The sequence below is a fragment of the Oryzias latipes genome, chromosome 18 (assembly GCF_002234675.1).
Source record: "Oryzias latipes chromosome 18, ASM223467v1".
Taxonomy (NCBI): Eukaryota; Metazoa; Chordata; class Actinopteri; order Beloniformes; family Adrianichthyidae; genus Oryzias; species Oryzias latipes.
The window spans coordinates 11830434-11848641 of NC_019876.2; the positions used below are offsets into that span (position 1 = coordinate 11830434).

An 18208-nucleotide genomic window follows, 5' to 3' on the forward strand; every position below is an offset into this window, starting at 1 on the left:
AATCAATTTTCAGAGGTTTTTTTGTTAAGATAGGCATGTGAAAATTTTAATTTAGAAGTTTACAATGAGCATTTATTAGTGAATGATGTAATATTTCAGGTGAACTCAGATTTAATGTTGATTTTTTTTTTATCTGAAAGATTTATTTCTGGTCTTCAAATCTTAAATTCCCAGTGATTTTTCTGAAAATATATTTACATGCATTATGCAAAGAAATAGGAAGTATCCCATTGCAGGAACATTTAATTAAACAGTAAATTTAATGTTTTGTAAGTGTTCAAAGAATGTCGGGCCCTCACACCAAATCTGGCCCTCTTTGCAAAAGTTCAGACAGCTCTTTTCTTTCAAGTTCACAACTCATTTCTTCCACAGTTATATCAACAAGGACCCCCCCACCCCACTCGCCACTGCAGTTTTCCACCTCCACCATCCTGCCCCCGGCGCCCGCGTCCTATTTCTCGCACCCCACCATCCGCTACCCGCCACACCTCAACCCTGCCGACCCCCTCAAGAGCTACGTGCAGTCGTACGACCCGTCCAGCCCGCAGAGCAGCCAGGTGGGTGTTGCCGCCATCGTTTTCAGTCCCATCACTTTGTGGTGACAGTTCCAGCATAAACCGTGCCACAAAGCTCCAGTTTACCATCTTAACCACAGTTTATTACCAGATGTTCTTGGTTTTTTGTGTCAGAATTCCTTCGATATGAAACATAATTGAAAGAAACAATCAAACTAAGAAGGTTTGACTTTCTGAAACACTTTGTGTGACGAAAAAGTCCAAACGCCAAAGACCGCAAGCCCTCATCTGGATGTTTTCCAAACCCCCCCCCCCCACCCCCAACCCCCCACCCCCATATAAAGAAGACCGAATCCAAACATGCAAACTCGGTGGTTTTGCACTTTCAAAGAACCCACAATGGCCGCCGCGCACAGCCAGCAGCGAGCGTCTCTGCAGACGAGAGAGCCGGCTGATATTTATGCGAGTTTGATTTCCCCGCTGCTGTCACTGTAAACAAAGGCCTCGTAGTGGGCTCCATCTCCAGAGCAGGGGCCGCGTCAGACGTGGCGGGGTAGGGGGACTGTTACTCCAGAGACAAACCACGGGGAACGATAAAGGTTGTAAATATTTGCCGTTGCCGGGGCCAGGCTCTTGTGCAGAATTAACCGGCCCTCTGCTGGGGTGCTGGAAAAAGACGGGAGACAGGCGGATGACGGGGGGGAGGAAGGGTCAGCAGGGAAGAGGGGGAGGATTGTAAGGAAAAGGGGGGGGGGGCGTTTCAGCAAATAACACATTGGTTATAATCCCATGGACGAGTGCCAGAATGTTTTTATGCTTGCTTTAACGCAGATTATATTACACTCTAATTAAACATTCTATTCAGCGCAGAGGGAACCCCACCGGCACCATTCTTCCCCAAAAAGGACTGTTTGAGTTTTGAACTCCGGGGCCGCCCTGAAATGAAGGGCCCAGACAGTCTCCAGCCGTCCCAGGGAGCAGCTCCCTTTATTTCTCTCCTCCCTATATATAGCGTTTTTCTGCCCGGCACCGCTCGCCAGCGCCGCATTCACGCCTTTATAAGCACGGCGCTCTACGGCTTTTCACGCCCTCCTAAATTCACTTTATGAGCACCATTAAAATCATTGTGTGGAATCATGTAGGAAATCTTATTGTTGGTGATTGAAGATCTATTGTCCTTTGGGCACCCCCCCCCACACACACACACACACACACTCTTACACACCACCACCCCACCTAACTAGTTTCAGTAACAACTGTGACAGAACAGCAGCTGAAAGTGTTTTTCCCCCTGTGATCCGTTTGGTTTTTAGCTTCAGAAAGAACGAAGCATTGCTCAACCCTGCAGCTCTTTGCATGGTTGTCTTGGTTTATTGAGATTTGCCCCACTGCACATTTACAAGCCAGTCAGAGCTTGTAAACATAAGTCACCAGTCGTACCGTCCTAATGAAAGACTGGTTGCCAACTATTTTTTTTATCTTTTCAAACTTGTCCCGTCCAGCACCAGAGAAAACAGAAGAGAGCTGGAGGCCTCTTGTGTTGGACACATTTTACTGATACAAATAGGGTGGGGTTACATTTTGGACACAGGAGTTGTATATGTGTATAAACTTCTTTTGTATTGGAGCTTAAACTTTGTTTGCATAAGTTTCTTGTTGGACCAGACAGCAAAGAGAGTGGGATATTAGAGATATAGGGAAAATTCACAATAAAAGAGGAAACAATTTGAAGGAGGGAGGATAAAAAATAAAGATAAAGAATAGAAGGGGGTAGGGTAACAAGAAGAGGCAACAAGTTGCTAGCGGTTTATCATTATTACCGTATAAGTTGCTGTTTTTTTGCATAGTTTGGCCGATGGTACGACTTATTCTCGGGTGCGATTTACTAGTGATTAAAAAAAAGTGACAACTACTAGAGGGCTCTGTAGGTGTCAGTATCAGTATTTGCTACTAACAGCAAACAGAAGAAGCAGCGCCGGCCTCGGCAGAGATCTTCAAAAAGAGACATAAACGATAAAGAATTCAATGGATTTAGTGATTTGAAGTGATATAAAGAGTTTATTGATTTGTTAAAATGTTCCTTAGGCTATGGTTTGCTCATATGTTGCTCTAATAGACTCCTCCTATGTTTCATGAAGCTAAATATGGTTACAGTAGTGAAGCATGCAGATATTCAGTATTGTTTTTGTTAATTCAGATATATGATTTGCCTTCCAAGATGAAATGTCTGTTCTTGTTCCTGTACATTGATAAATACATTTCTCCCAAAATTGCAACTTATATGTCATTTTTTTCTTCTTTATTATGCTTTTTTTTTGGGCTGCTGCAACCTATAGTGCGGAAAATACAATATCGTCAAATGTAGATTTTAATCAAGAGATGATGGAATACACTCATCCACGCAGTCTTTGCTCCATCTGCAGACGAACAGCAGCGGCCAGGGGGTCGGAAAGGTCCCAGGCCACTTCACCCCCGTCTTGGCTCCTTCTCCCCACCCTGGCACTGTGCGACCCGTCTCCCTTTCCATGCCCGACACCAAGCCCATCACGACATCAACAGAAGGTGAGCAGGTGACCCTCACCACCCGTCACTTTCCACCATCGTTTTCAATAAAATCAGAAATGATCCCGTTAATTTGTCACACGACGTAATAAAACATGTTATGCTAGCTGCTTGATTTTGTTTTTGACAGCAAATATTTAATTAAAGCACAATTTGATTGAATAAGTCTGTTTTCAACATCAAAACCCACCTGAGTAATGGTTTTCCTAAAAAATCCATCAGTAAATCTAGGCTTTTGACAGTTTTTTTCATCTTTATTTCTTTATTTCTCCCAGCATACAACTGAAAATCAAATAAATATATTAAAAAACTACTGGTTAAATTTTATGACAGTTTGACAAATAGACTAATTGTCAATGATACATGTACTCTCCCTCATTATAACGATTGTTTTTCCACTTGTGGAGTCTCTTTTGATAAAATATAATAAGCGTCAATGAATTATTTTTACACTGTAAAAACTTTAAGACATGAAATATTTTACGGAAGGTTACACTCCTTTGACCCTTTAACATCGAACATCAACTACTGCAGCTCTTTGACCGCTTACACACAGTTACGATAAGAGCTGTATGATGGTATATATATTCTCCACATCAGAATCAGTTGGTTTACGTTAATTGGGTAAAGATTTTTACTGCTGCAAAGTGGCGTTTATAAGAGCTAAGCTGCTTTTCTCAGAATCTCTTGGAATTATGTTAATTGGTTGAAGAGCTGCGGTAATTCAAAAAACGTCAAAGAATGTTCACTACTTTAGAGTGTTGCATAAATACTGCTTTTCTTCACTTCAGAATCCGCTGGAACTACATTAATTGTGTAAACGGTTGAAGAGTTATGGTATTTTAAAGAACGTCATCATTGGAGCTAACTCCAGATAAGTTACTGACGACACCCAAAAAGAGCTCATTGATAATAATACTCATAATTAATTATTCATTGAGCTACAGTAACTCCTCAACTGTGTACACAATTAACATATTTCCAAAAGCCAGTTTTGCACTAGTTTGCAACTATTTATGTCAGTAAAGATTTCGTAAAGATTCATGTTAATCGCATAAGCACTTCACTACTGTCAAATGTTGCATAACAGCGCAAAGCTACTTTTCTCTGCTTCAGCATCCATTGAAAGTCCATTTATTGTTTAAAAGTCTAAGAGTTACTGTAGTCCAAAGAATGTAAACATTGGAGCTAAAGCTCTGGTGTTAGAGGGTTAAAAGTGAATGGGCCCAAGAATACACCTTGTGGAACTCCACATTGAGACACTTAACCTCCATTAAGTTTGTTTTAAAAATAAATCATCTTTAATAACACAAAATACATAGCAAGAGGTTTCTTTTTGCCTGTATTTTAACGCAGTCCATGTTTTTGTGCTTCGTGTGACCGCGTGTCACCCAGGCTACTCCACTCCCGGCACCCCCACGGCTAACCGTTTTGTAGGCCTGAGCCCCAGAGATCCCGCGTTCCTGCACCAGCAGCAGGTGAGCTCTTTTGTCATTGGATTACTCAACTTCACCTGCTCCTCATATTTTCTTTACATTTTCTACCCCCCCACTTCTCCTCCTTTTACACACCAGTGACACCCCCCCCCCCCCCTAGTGACTTAGTTTGTAGACAGGGACAGAGGGACTTCTGAGATTTTTTATTTATTTATTTTAGCTAGATGTCTGAATTTGAACTTGAACTTGAGTCGATTGAAGAGATCAAACCTTTATTTTCTGGATTGGTTTGTCAGGCAGACATAAAGGTGAGGAGTCACCATTGTTGTGTTGCTTTTGGGGTGTCGAGGCTTTTGTGTTTTCTCTCACATTACCTGATAAGTCACGTGACTCTAAGGCAGTCAATGCGATCCTTTACAAGCCAGAGCCGCAGCGCAGGCATCGCCCTGCTGCAGGATGTCCTCGGTCAGAAGAGGTAGCCTCTGTATGTGTGTGTGTGTGTGTGTATGTGTGGGTGTGTGTGTGAGTGAGTTTGTGGTCGTCATCTGAGAGAGAAAGAGTGCTCTCCCCCACTCCGTCTTATTGAAAGTGCTGGTCTGAGGCCAAGGCTTTTCCAACCACAACTAATTGAATGCATCTGCACGCAGCTACATAATGATCGCTGGGTTTTCTCCTCAGCTCACTTTTTTTTTGTGTGTGTTTAGTTAGAAAAAATGACAAAGCTAGCCTCTGTTTCCTCTCTCCTCCTTCTGTCTGTCTCTTTTCTTCAGAATTTCCTAAAATCAGTGATGTAAAAAAAGGAGAGGTGAGGGTGGTGTTTGTCATATTGTCAGCTGTGGGATGCTTTAATTCCTCTCTGGAGGAGAAGGAGGAGCAAAGGGAGGATTCACTCGGCTGAGTTTGTTTGTGCACATTTTCTAGTAGCTGTGTTAGTTCTTTCAGTGAAGCACGAAGCGACGGCGCAGCTTCAGTCCCCGACGTTTTCCCGTAGAGCGCACCTCCAAAAGTCAATCGAAAGGGACCGTACGAAAATGGCTGATTTCACAGAAAGTACTCATGTGAAGGGTCTCATCAAATAAAGGGTGTCTTGGGCTCAAAGAAGCGTCCGGCGCTGATTTATCTCAGTCCGGGATGTGACAGTTGTTTTTGTTTTCTGTAGTGTGATTTAACGGCCTGGGATTTGGCCTCGCTGAGCGATAAAGAGACTCCCGCGGGACTAAAACACTTTCACAGAATATTCTGTCATCCACTGGCCTTTATATGTTCAGTGTCTGGCCTTTACGAGGTTTCCTTTCCTTTTTTATACTTTCTTCAACACTTTTAGTAGTGGACATTTCAATATGTGACAGGAGAAAGAAACCAGGATTGGACCGTGTTTGGAGATACAACATGGCAGCTTTATTTGTGCAGAATTAAAGCATTACAAGCAGGTGAAAAATTACAAACGATGACAGTGCTGCATTTACACAGAAGCACCAAAGAAAACCCTCTGCGATTGGACACTTGGTGCAGACCCGAAGTTGTTAGAAAGCTAAAAGCTGTAGATATCATAAAACAATAATGCCAATATTAACTTTTTGGTGTTGCAGCTCTTTTTAGTTCTAGCGATCTTTGTTGGGACACAAACAAAACAAATTTAGATCAGAAGCAATTGTATAACTTGTAGTGGGCCTATAGTTTAACCTTGTGGAACTCCACAATTAAATGGTTGCTTAAAAAACTTTTTCTTTAAGTATTATTATTAAAGAAAACTGTTTATAGTATTAACTAATGCTGGTAGAAGATCAGTACCTTTTTGAGTAATTAAAAGTAATATTACTAAAGTAGAAGTAATATTTACTCTTTCAAAAACTGACAAAAGTAAACATAAAAAAACAACTTGTGATAAAAACGTACTTGAGTGCTGATTAATATTTTAAATGAAACATAGTTAATTGATTAAACTGATGGTATGAAATTGACACAAAGAAAAAGTAACTAAGTAGTTTAATATCATTATAAAATCATTTAATTTAACTATACTAAGGCTTTCACTTATATCTAGAATTACCTGTACTAATACAAATAAAATAAGATTAACAATATTTTTTCCCCAAGTCTGCTTAAATAAAAGTAAGAAAATTATATAAGTAAATGTAACTTTTTTTTATACCTCTAAGTACTTTAAATTTTAAAGAGAAGAGTCATAGAGCAGCAAATTTATTTGGCTTAATTGGACAGAATTGTCACTGTTTGGATAGTCTTCATCTAATTTAGTATTCTTGGACTTTAAATGAGTGGAGAAGTCCCAGTAAAACATTCACACGCTCACAGCAGGCTTTGAAAATGCAAAAAAAAAGGAAACCACGCTCCCACACCTGCTCTACGGATCCCAGGCAGCGAACGTGTGAAAGCCCTCCATTCATCTCTCGCCCTGGTTAACCCCCTCCAGGGAATGCCACCATCCAGCATTCCGCTGGGAAAGATCGGTGATCAGATGTCATTTGGTATTATCTAAGGAAGGATCCTAATCCACAGTCTGCCCGCATCTGTTTGCTAACGTTCCTCGGCTCCGCCCCCCCCCTCCTCCCCCGGTGCCTGCTGCCCGCGCCGCTCTGATGTGCCAGTGCCAGCGGACAGATGGCGAGCCCCTCAAGGAGCGTGGCACCGAGCGTCTGGCCTGGCCCCGCGCGTTTCTTCTCCGAGCTATTCTCAGGCTGCAGAGTGTGGGAGCGGGTCCCAACCTTCCCCAGAAAACGCTTTCTGTTCTGGATCAGAAACACTAGGGATGACAACGTTTTTTAAGAGAGAGAAAGAAAGACACTCCAATCCACCTTTAGCGGCGGCGTCATCATAGATCCGTGCAGGTGCTGGGAGGAAGGGGAGCACTTTTCTTGACCCGCCGCAAATGGCTTTGAATATTCAGCATGGGGCTGATTAAATGTCTCTTAAGAGCTTCTGCAGGAGCGCTGCACGCGGAGTGCTAACGGTGCAGTTTCATCCCGGCGCATTACTAAATGAATGCGTTGACCACAGGGCAAGGTTAGGGTGGTATTGGCAGAGATGGCTCTCAGCTGGATTGCCCACACGTGCTCTTGCATAATGCATGCAAAGGAGTCTTTTTTTTTTTTAAGGAGTAATTTGTAATCTATGCATCAGTGAGCGTGTTAGTGTGCAAGCTTTAACTCCATTGCATTGTGACCCCCCCCCTTCACCCCAAAACAAATCAATAAAAACAGTTAGCTAATGAAAACAAAAGCAATGCATGCTGGGGAACATCAGAGAGCACATGCATCCAGACGGTTGCATTGCTCCACTTCCAACCAACTAACTGCATCTCTTTTATTTGTATTATTTTATAAACATTAGCTTTTTCCAAAATGTGACTGCATGCTCTTCCTTTATGTCTGCTCTTACTGTAAACACCCCCCCCCCCCCCCCGTCTTAAAGCAAACCCCCTACTCCATTTCCGCTCTCTTTTGTCTGTAACAACCCACACTTCTTTTTTTTTTTCTTCACTCCTGCTGTTCCTGCCGTAGGCTCTCCTGCATGCATGTGTGTCCACAGTGTTGAGTTGTGGTGTAATCTGAAGTGGAAGTTGTCTTGGCCCAGTGATCTGACTGCTAGGTTTCAATTGACAGCTGAGGAAGTGTGACTGGAGCGTGACTCAAAACGGCAGGCATTATGGCCCCAGTGCCACTGACGACACTTTGGGGATTACTTGGCAAAGGTAACACTTTTTTTTCTCTCATGCCATCTCTCTGTCTCTGTCTGAACACAACCTTGACCCCCATGATTTCCTTCTTTTGCAGCTCTTTACATTCAGAATTGTTGGTTTGATTTATTCACGGTCAGGAGCTTGTTGGGTTTTCTTTTTCCTCTGAACTTTTATGGATGTGCAGGTCCTTCAAATGGGGACAATAACTAATGCAACATTTATTCCTATTAGAAAAACATGTCTTCATATTTTATTGTCCCTTCTTCCAGCTGTTTTCTCTTCCTTTCAAAACTGTGGAAACTTCTTCTGTTTTTAGATTTAAAGAAGTCATTTATTTATTTATTTTTTTGTTGATTTTCCAGAAACAGAAGGTTTTAAATGTACCCTTTTATCCTCAATTATTTAGTAAAATATTTCAACACAAAGGCTTGAAGTCCCACTCGGATCACCTTTTAAACTATTGCAAAAGCGTTCCCAGTGGCCTTTTGATTAGGATTATGCTGTTTTAGGGCTAAATCAAAAACCCTGTGTCGTTTTCTGGGACACAGTTTCAGACTTTAAGAACTGCGTCTCCAGTAATTCTAGGACTTGTTTGTAACATGCTACACATTCACATTACCTGTTACTCCTAAATTTGTGTGGAACACGTAAAAAAAACCACCAGAACTGCTAGCCGCTTTGGCGTATTTTACAATAACACCCAACCAAACAATTTAACAGAGATTTAACACTTCCTCTCAAAATGGCTTCCACATCAGTAAGGACGACCAAAATGAATCCATATATGGTATAGAAGGTGCTCCAAGTCGTTTTTTTCTTTTTAATCAGGACTGTGAAGAACACCTTATAGTCAGAAATGCAGTTTTGAGCTAAACTTTCCTAATATACAGAATGTCCATCATTGGAAAAATGTTTTTTGTTAAAAACAACTCAAACCGTATTTTCATTAGACTGGCTCTAAACATTTCTTCTTTGGTCAATGTTTTTCTTCTTCTTAATTTATGGGGGTAAAAATCCCATTTGAATCAAAATACTTCACACTTTAACTTGAATTGGTGTCAAAACATTCAGTTTGTTTCCATCCTTATGTGACTTTGTGGTGCAGTCGTGCTCTACTCTCTTTAAATTACAGGACCCCCCCCCCCATACTTTAACTCTCCATTTCTCTCTGGGGCAAAAACCTAAAACCTTTTCAGCCTGGTGGAGCGAGCAAGCTGAGCTAAGCTGTTTCCTGTCCTCCTTCCTTCCCTGGATGTGAGCGCAGGTTCTGAACAAACGCAGGAGAACCCCCCCCCCCCCCCCCCCCCAAACAGGCGAGCCCCCACAGCAGCCTGAGGTCTTTCTCTCCCCTCAGCACCCCAAACTTTGCTCCGGTCCCCCAACCGAGACAGAGAAGGTTTATTTTCCTGCAGAGACCTGGATGCTTCTCCCCGCCAAACGTCTTTGATGGATTATTTTGCTGCTCCAAGGTTTACATTGAAACCGTCGGGTCATTCTCTCTCTCTCTCTATTTTCTTTGGTTGTCCTTTCACGTCTCCTGAACCGGCCTCCAAATTTAAAAAGCCGCCCGACTCACATGTTGCCATTGTGCAGGAAATGGGTCAGCAATCCATTAAGATGCCATTAGATAATCTAATTTAGCCGGCTAATCCTTAAACGAAGCCCGCTGGATGTGCTCGCAGGGAGCAGGGAGGTTTGGGGCGCAGGACAGGGCAGTGGGAGGCCATCTTTAGGTTACTTCAGGGAAGCCAGGTTGTCATCCACAATCAGAGGAAACGTGATTTCCTATAAAATAAAGACCTTTCCATGAAGGCAGGAGGGCATCAGTAAGACATAATTACATTCCTTGACACATGTCCCAACATTTCTGGGCTGGAAGGGGAGCCATAAAACCAGCAGATTTGTGAATATTCCCCCGTTTTTGCACACAAACACGGCAGCTTTAGGTTGTGCGATGCAGACACGGCCTGACAGCCGTCGATTCTAACCAAGTTAAAACCGAGCGGGCCCTCCCCAAGGCTGAGCGGTTCCCACAGTGTGAGCCGTTTACCTGAAAGGACGTTCACAGGGAAAGAAGAGGCAGAGGTGGTGGAAGGGAGAGGGATGAAAAACAGAGCAAGAACAGGAGAACTCTGGCCGCTCTGTGCGCCTCTTTGTTCAGCAAGGTAGGAAAAACTTAATCCCTCGTTTCCTGTCCGACGATTTCTGGCAGGAAAAGAGAAAAGGAGGGAGTGAAGAAAGCAGGAGAGGGAAGGGGGGAAAAAACTGTTAGAGGATTAGACTTGAATCTTTTGCTTTTTGCACTCTGGAACCAACAAACTTAATGTTTGCTTTTGTTTGCGAATGCATCTCCGCCGCTTTGTTTGCTTTCAGCCTTCAGTTGGAGAGCCGGGCCGCTCCAGGGCGCAGGGTGAATGGAATTTGCACTTGCATTGTTTTTAAGAGTACGGGGATTTGTATAAAATGCAGACTGCTGGACGAGCTGCTTTCACTGCGCACAGACACCGTTGTTCGAGGTGGGGGCTTCAGAGAGCTCTCCTCTTTTTGGCCAGGTTCTAGATGGTCCGATGAGTCCACGGAGCAGGTATTCTGACCGGAGAGGTGGGAGGACGTTAAATGAGAACACACTAGGGGCCTGTGAGGAAGAAAAGCAGAGTAGTTGGTGGAGGGGGGGCTAATTATCTAACATGTACGTAGCGCAGCACCCCTCGGGAACAACATGCCGCTTGTTCCCGTTTGCGTTTTCAGTTAGCACCGTTGCTCCCCAGGAACAATCGGCGTGTTGTTTTGCCGTTAGCGTGAGATGAATAGGGATGGCACAGCTTTGTAAAGTCCCCACCTCCACCCCCTACCCCCCTCACTTCTTTCTCCATTCCTTCATCGCCACTCTTCCTCTCATGCTCCTCGATGCGGAGGAGTTCACCCAAACCGGTTTCTAATGTCGGAAAAGGTTTGGGGGCAGCGCAGCTTCAAACACTTGTTTTAGTTCGGCAATTAGAGCAGGTTTAACTGCCCAATGTTAGCAATCTTTCTACTATCATAACCCTTAAATCGTTTACATAATTACCCTAATTTCCAGCTGACTCTAAATGTGTTATAATTGTATGGAGACAATCTATCGGTTAATTTAAAAACGGGAAAAAATATTTACTTTTTATGTTATGCTTCTTTAGGGCCCCTGGACTTAAAAAAGGGGCATAACAGCAACACGTTACGTTAGTAAATCGATGCAAAGCCGATATGAAACGCCGCTTTTCTCCAAGTCAGAATCAGCTGATTTATGCCGATCGCATAAGTGGTCAAAGCTGTATGCTACGTCAAAGAGCATTTGGTGTTTAAGTGTCGCCGGTGACATCTCCGGCGTTAAAGGGTTGTGTTTCTGACGCCGGCCCACTTTAAAGTCCATTTGCATTTCCTCTTGACTTTAAGGCCCTGGCCCTTTTGGCCAGCACCACCTTTCTAGCCCTCTAAAGCTACATACACACCGGGCATTTGACACACATTTAAGAACGCAAATTTAGCCCATAATGTTCACACTGGACAAGAAGGGAGGGGCTTCTTCTCTTTTTCTTTGTTTACCAGCCATATCCGCCGCCTACAGGAAGAAGGCGCATGGTGCGAAATGTCAAAGCGGTGTAAATGGGAATGAAATGGAAACGGTTCCGTTTATTGCTAGCATCCTTGGAATGGTGGATATAGTTAACCATGATGTCAGGAGTGTGGCTTTGGTTCTTCTTTATTTGAAATACAAACGCAAACGTGTCAGGCTCGTTGCCACGCCTGGGTTCACTAGATAAACCAGCTACATTTATTTTTGGTGAGTTTCCCAGTCCCTGATTAGTCAAAGTTCGACTTGGTTTAGCAACACGCGTTTCTGGCCACGGGTTTTGTACATTGAGCCCGAAAACAGTCGTAGTTACGCGCGTTTACATCCACTTTTCATTAGAAGTGGGCGCTTGAAGGCGCATTACCGAGGGCGGTGTGTACGTAGCATCATAGTTTTCCTTACTTGAAAAAGGTCCACCTGATAAAGGGTGTGTCCGTTCTGTCCAAGTGTACCCTGACCCGGTTCACTGTAGTGTAAACATAGTAGAAAGCAGTATGTAGAAAGATAAAAGGAGCTTGACTGGTGAAAAGGTCTCATCAGTCAAAACCATGACAGAGTCCGCTCAGCATGAAAGCAAACCCCAAGAAAAGAAGCTTTTATCCAAAAGTAAAAGCAGTAAAGGAGGCCAACAACCCAGGCAATCCCAGGATGAACAGCCGCCCCGACTTTTGACAAAGTTTGCTAAGTGTGCCTTCATCTGTGTCATGTGACTGATCTCTGCATCTCTGTGTGTTTGTTCTCCCCCCTCTGCAGTCCTGGTACCTGGGCGAGCTTAGTTCCATTCCAAGTGTCGAACGGGACTCCGATTCTGCCAACAAATGTCCACCAGAACTACAGCATAAACATCATTGGTGAACCCCTGGTCCCCGCTGAGACGGGGAACTGAGCAGGCCCCATCCCCGACCCACCCTCCCCCTACTTTTGGGGGTAGGCGCGGGAGCGTTTTTGGCGGCGCGGAAACGAGCACTACAGGCGTGGACGAAACCAGCAAAGCAGCCGGCGCCGCATGGCATCCCCCTCCCTCCTGCTCACCTCAACTCTACCACACACACCCCCTCCCCCCTCCGCTCCTGTACCTCCTCCTGATGACGGACGCCGGTCCTGAAGTGAAGACGAGGGACGGCTCAGAGAGGAGGACGCTTCAGGTCTGCCGTCTCCCGGCGCACACCCACCAGTCAGCTGTCGTGTTTGCAGAACTGTCGGATTCATTCAGATACTGTGATGTATAGATGCCTTAATGTTTGATTGCATGACACTCTAGACTCTTAGCAGCGATTCCTACTATTTTTCCACAATGGAGGCAGATTTAAGGTTTAAAAAAAGAACAACACATAATCCAGGGTGGAGTTGGGAGGGGCGGGTCTTGCGTTTTGACACCTGCCCGGTTGGATGGCAGGTGAGACTCACTGTGTACAACCATAGGAACAAAAACAAAATTGTGAATTTAGAGTGTTTCTTCTTCCGTTTGATTTCAGTTTACTGTGACTCGATAAAAAAAAAAAATTTTTTTTGTTTGTTTGTTTATTGCTACTTATTTCAAGAATTAATGCAAACACTTATGGCAAGAGTTGAAAACTCTTCACGCAGTTTTGAAAAAACACTAAATGCTTGAGATTGGACCCTTCCTGAAGAGAATTTGCAACTCCTTTTCAAAAGGATCATTTTATTTTGGAAAAATAAAAAAAAGAAGAAGAAGACGACGAAAAATAGCGACAGAGGCAAGTGCAATTGAATTTTTGTTGTTGTTTTTGTTTCGAAGGGAAGCTATCAGTCTCTCAGCCCTAAGACTCTAAAGGAAGGGTGATAAAGAATGAAAAAAAAAATGTTCCAGGAATCATTCGGTCACATATCCGTCTCTTCGCTTGAGGGAAAAAAAAAAAAAAAAACATTGTTAAAGGCAGTCGTTAGCAAAGCATTAAGCTACCTGTGCAGAGCAAAACCAGCACTTACCTTGAGCCCTCCCCATTATAACGGGGAGATTCTTTTTTTTAATTTATTTTTTGGGGTCAAAAATAAAAAATAAAAACACCTGAAATGAATCATGAAATGAAACACACACAGTGTGTGACAGACGTTTTATTTTTGAAATGTTGAGCGCATTTGGCCATCAGCTTGTAAAGCTTGTGTTTACAGGGAGAAAACAAGAAAGAAAGAAATCATGGAGTGTTAATGAATGAAAATTTATGAATATTGTAAATGTACTGTAGACTTCACGAGTAACGCTTGTGTAAGGTTTTACTCTTAACGGTTGGAAAATTCAAATCCAGGTTATGGCAAATCCCTGAAATCTCGAAAAAAGAAAGGGGGGGGCGGGGTCTCTACCAAGCCGCCGCCCCCTCCATTCCAGAAAAGAAAGCAACTCTCCAGTTCTCTTAATTTGCACGATAACATAAAGTCCACATGACGTGCCTTGCCTTTGAAAATAGAGACATCACTACACTTGTTTTTGCTGCATTTATCATTATAGAAAAAAGAAAGAAATTAACATTTTTATGATAATTGTTTTGTTTTGTACTCTGAATGAAATTGTTGATTTTTAACTTCATGTACTACTCTTTCTCACAGTTACATCGCATATCAAAGCTGTGTATAGTTGCAGTTTGAAAGTTTGTAATCAACCAGCTTTTGTGTTTTTGTTTTCCTCAGTATTTTTTGGTGTTTTTTTTTCTTCTAATCTTGTCATCTTTTTTTTCCCTCTCTTTTCTTTAACGCGTTCATCTTCCAGTTACTATTGCGGGAGGGTGGAGTTTGGAATTATGAAAATTATGCAATACCAAGTTTTGCCTATGTAGGTAGTGCTTATAGATGCGTTAATTATTAGAGGCTAGTTCAGAGGTAGATGATATCGTAATGCATTTATTTAGTTGATATTGTTGTTTGTCGTCGGTGTTGTTGTTGATGTTGCTGTTGTTGTTGCTGTTGTTGTTGTTGTGGGTGTTCTTCCTCTTTTTTTTGTTTTTTTCGTTTAATCGACCAAAGTGGGGACTGCTTTCTATGCAGCGTGAGACAAGGTCTGTTTTTTTACTTTTCATTCTCTCTTCAACAAACAAAAAGGAGCCATGGCGACATGATGACTTTATGTATTTGGAGCTTTTATTTTCGGCGATTACTGGAAAAAAACAACAACAAAAGGTTGCAAAGTCCCTGATTGGTGCCAACCATTGACTGTAGAACAGAACTGGACTGAAAAAAAGGGCTTACTTGCAGATCCAACAAAATAAAGTTGCAATTTTTTTGTAATGCCAACGCCGCAATGTTGGAGCCAGATGACATCCGTAAGCACGAGGTGGTTTAAGTTATTGTTTCTATGGCAGCCAATCAGGAGTGAGTTTGTTGGAAGTCCACACCCCTTCCACATGAAACTAGGCTACATCTGTTAATGAGTAATAGCTATTTATTTCTCTATAGACGTTTATGGGAATTTGGCTTCTAATAGCCAGCGGGTACTTCCTGTTTGGAATGTGAGGGGGGAGGGGTCACTCAGTCCAGTTCTCATATACAGGCAATTGTGCCAACACCTCCAATTTCTTTTTTTTCTTTTTTTTTCTTTGTGGGAGAGACTGCTTGACTTGAGCTGGACAATCGTTTTTTTGCGTCGGGGATCTCTGGGATCCCCTTTAGGGCCGCGGCTAAGGACGGACACGCTTGTAAAAGATGTCGCCAGATGCAAAATCCCGAGTAGATGCCTTAAAACCCATCAGCAAAGTGGCCTGTGACCTGCGCAACAATCACACACCGACGTATGCTAGCGAGACCTGTCCAAAATCAAGCTCCCGGCAGGCTCAAGCAAGCCTTTAGAAAGTATTTTATAGATTTGTATAAATGTAAATAATTACTACGCACATTGAAACTAGCGGAACCAGTCGTCCAGCAAACCGGTAGAATCTTATTAGAACCCACCCGGAGGAAAATAGAGCACTTAAATAGCACATAGGCAATCATCCTGTCCCTTCAGTCAGTGCTCAGAAGTCACTCGAAACCTCTCAGGCGTATCCCAGGGCATTATTTGTGTCAATCATTGTCTTCTGAAGTAGGAAGTAGAATATAATAAAAAAAAAGTAAACTCTTGGCAGAGAAGTAGCGCCTCCGGTGCTGCCATGACACTTTTTTGCACTCTTTCCCTACAATCGTGAAAGACGCGCTCGCAGAGAGGGCTACGGAGCAGAAATCATGAAATGATCCTCAAGTCAAGCTCGATCTCTCCACTTTTACACGTATAATTAGAAAAAACAACAACAAAGACAGTCATGCTGTTGTATGTGCAGTTTCTTCATCTTCTTTTTTTTTTTTTTAAAGAAAACTGTAAGTACTTTGCAGCCTTTGGAGACCCCGCTGAGGTGCGTTGACTGTGCGTGGATGTGTTAAAATTAAACCAGACTGTACATAGCGGTTTATGTCCCGGTCGGTGGCGTTGAACTTTCAGTGCGAACACGTGAATGTCTGAGCGGGATCGCACAGCCAGAGGAGATGATGAGGGACAAATGAAAGCCTGCCGAAGGACAGGATTGTGTACACTGTAAACTCTTCTGGGGAGTTGTATGTAAATCTTTATTTTTTGAGGGAAGAAGGTCCATTTTTAGGAATATTTTTGATTGATTTTAGAGTTAGAGCTCCCCCCATTTCCCTGATTGGTAGAATACAAAGTGTTTTTATCAGGAGTTACTATGTAAAAACAAAATAAAAGCGGTGTTAGGGCAGGACATTTGAAAAAGAACAACAGTGAAGGCTTTTGCTTTTAATTGTTTCTGTTAATGTTATTTCTAGTTTGGTGTTTCTATTGGGGGGGGGGACCTGACGTAAATATTTGAATTGTTCTCCTAGTGAGCCCATAGCCAGTGGATTGTGGGTAATCACGTTTTGTGGGTGTGAGTTGGTGTCGCAGAAGGTTTTGGCGTGTTTCTCGTAGCAGCTGGGAAGTGATGTCAGTTAAAAAAAAGATTATTTTTTTTAATTCCCCCCCAGATTGCACCTAACCTTAAGTGAGAGGCCGGGTAACAACAGACAACAACAAAACACACTGCTGCAGCGACTAACATCCATATTTTTCTGTCTTATTTATGTTTCCTTGTGGTTCTGGTGCAAAAGAATCGGTGCTACGTCGGCCATCTTCTCTAGAATTTGAAAAACCTTCGTTATGATACATTTCCCATCAACCCCAGGTGCTTCGCTAAAAGGTACTTGATTTTAGTGTTGGAATGTAGCACGTTTGAATCAGTGTTTAGCCCATTTTAGAAAGTATTACCACTCTGATCGCAAGGGAAGGGGAGGTTTTGTATGCAAGGAGGACCTGTGGCCCTCAAGCAATACGCGGGACTTTTAGTTTTTTTCTTGTTTTTCGTGAAAACGCCGTAGAATCCGCCGGGCCCATAAGGCATTTTCACAGGAGCGGAAACACTCGCCTTTGCCCCACATAAGCAATACTCACCTTTTTCCGTATTCAGGCTAGCTGCTAGCCACTCGGCATCAGGTTGCTGTTAAAACCGAAACATGACGAAACCAGCATTTTTACCAGATTTGAACCCCTCACCTAAAGGAGATCAGACGATAGCAATGCAGTGCCTGTTCAAGCTGTGTCTGTTGTGTACATACATATGATGTAAAATGTGATAGACTTCCTGCTTGATGAGATCAAAAACAGCAGCTACTCAGAGGAAAAGTGCGGCATCTCTTTTGTGACGTATTCCTGCCCACTTCAGATTTTATTTTGAAAGGACGTGCTTCCCCCTTTTTTCTTTCTCTTTCCTGGAAGTGGACGAAATAAGTCTTGGGAAGAGTCACCCCTCTCTGTTTGTTTTTTTTTCTCCCCCCCACAGCTGATATCTTGTTTTCTTTTTGGGGGGTGGGGCGGGGGTCTTGTGGCACTTTTACTTCCCTCTACGCGCCGTTTCAAGGAAACACGGTGGAGTCAGGAACAACAACAACAACACCAACAAGTGAGCAGTCTCCAGTAGTGATCGTAGTTCCACTGCGAGTGTGTGCAACGGTCTATGTATGTATCTGAATGTACGTTTTAGAGGACTTCTTTTTTGTTTGTTTGTTTGTTTTTTTGTTCTAATTTGCAGTTTAGGAGCCACAGGTGTCCATTGTGAATAGCGAAGGCCTTGATATCCCTTCTTTTACTTTTTTCCTTTGTTTTTTGTTTTTGTTTTTGTTTTTTAGAGACACCAAGCAGTAGGCAATGCCTTCGAGCTGGTTACATTTGATGCAGGGGCTAAAATTGCCACAAGATTAAAAATCAGTGTAAATAAAGGCTCAACTTTTTGTGATTGTTACTGTTATATCCAGCCTATACTGCTAGCAGCTGTTTTTACTGCAGTCAATTACTGGAAGTGGATATATTTCCTATGCAAAACTGTTTAAACAATAAAAATGAGCTATGCTACAAAAATAA

The 18208-nt window shown here is 42.8% G+C and overlaps 1 protein-coding gene across 3 annotated transcripts in view; it reads left to right on the forward strand.

Annotated features, from left to right (window-relative positions):
* nfib (nuclear factor I B) overlaps positions 1-18208 on the forward strand; it is a 68279-nt gene extending 50071 nt beyond the window's left edge. For 2 of the 3 annotated variants that reach the window (XM_011487390.3, XM_004079679.4), the window contains exons 8-12: positions 373-557; positions 2939-3077; positions 4473-4555; positions 8134-8222; positions 12571-18208. In XM_011487390.3, coding sequence (XP_011485692.2) covers positions 373-557; positions 2939-3077; positions 4473-4555; positions 8134-8222; positions 12571-12703 — 629 coding nt within the window. In that variant the 3' untranslated portion in view covers positions 12704-18208. The remainder of the gene's footprint in view (positions 1-372; positions 558-2938; positions 3078-4472; positions 4556-8133; positions 8223-12570) is intronic. The other variant, XM_011487391.3, reaches the window with a different exon arrangement.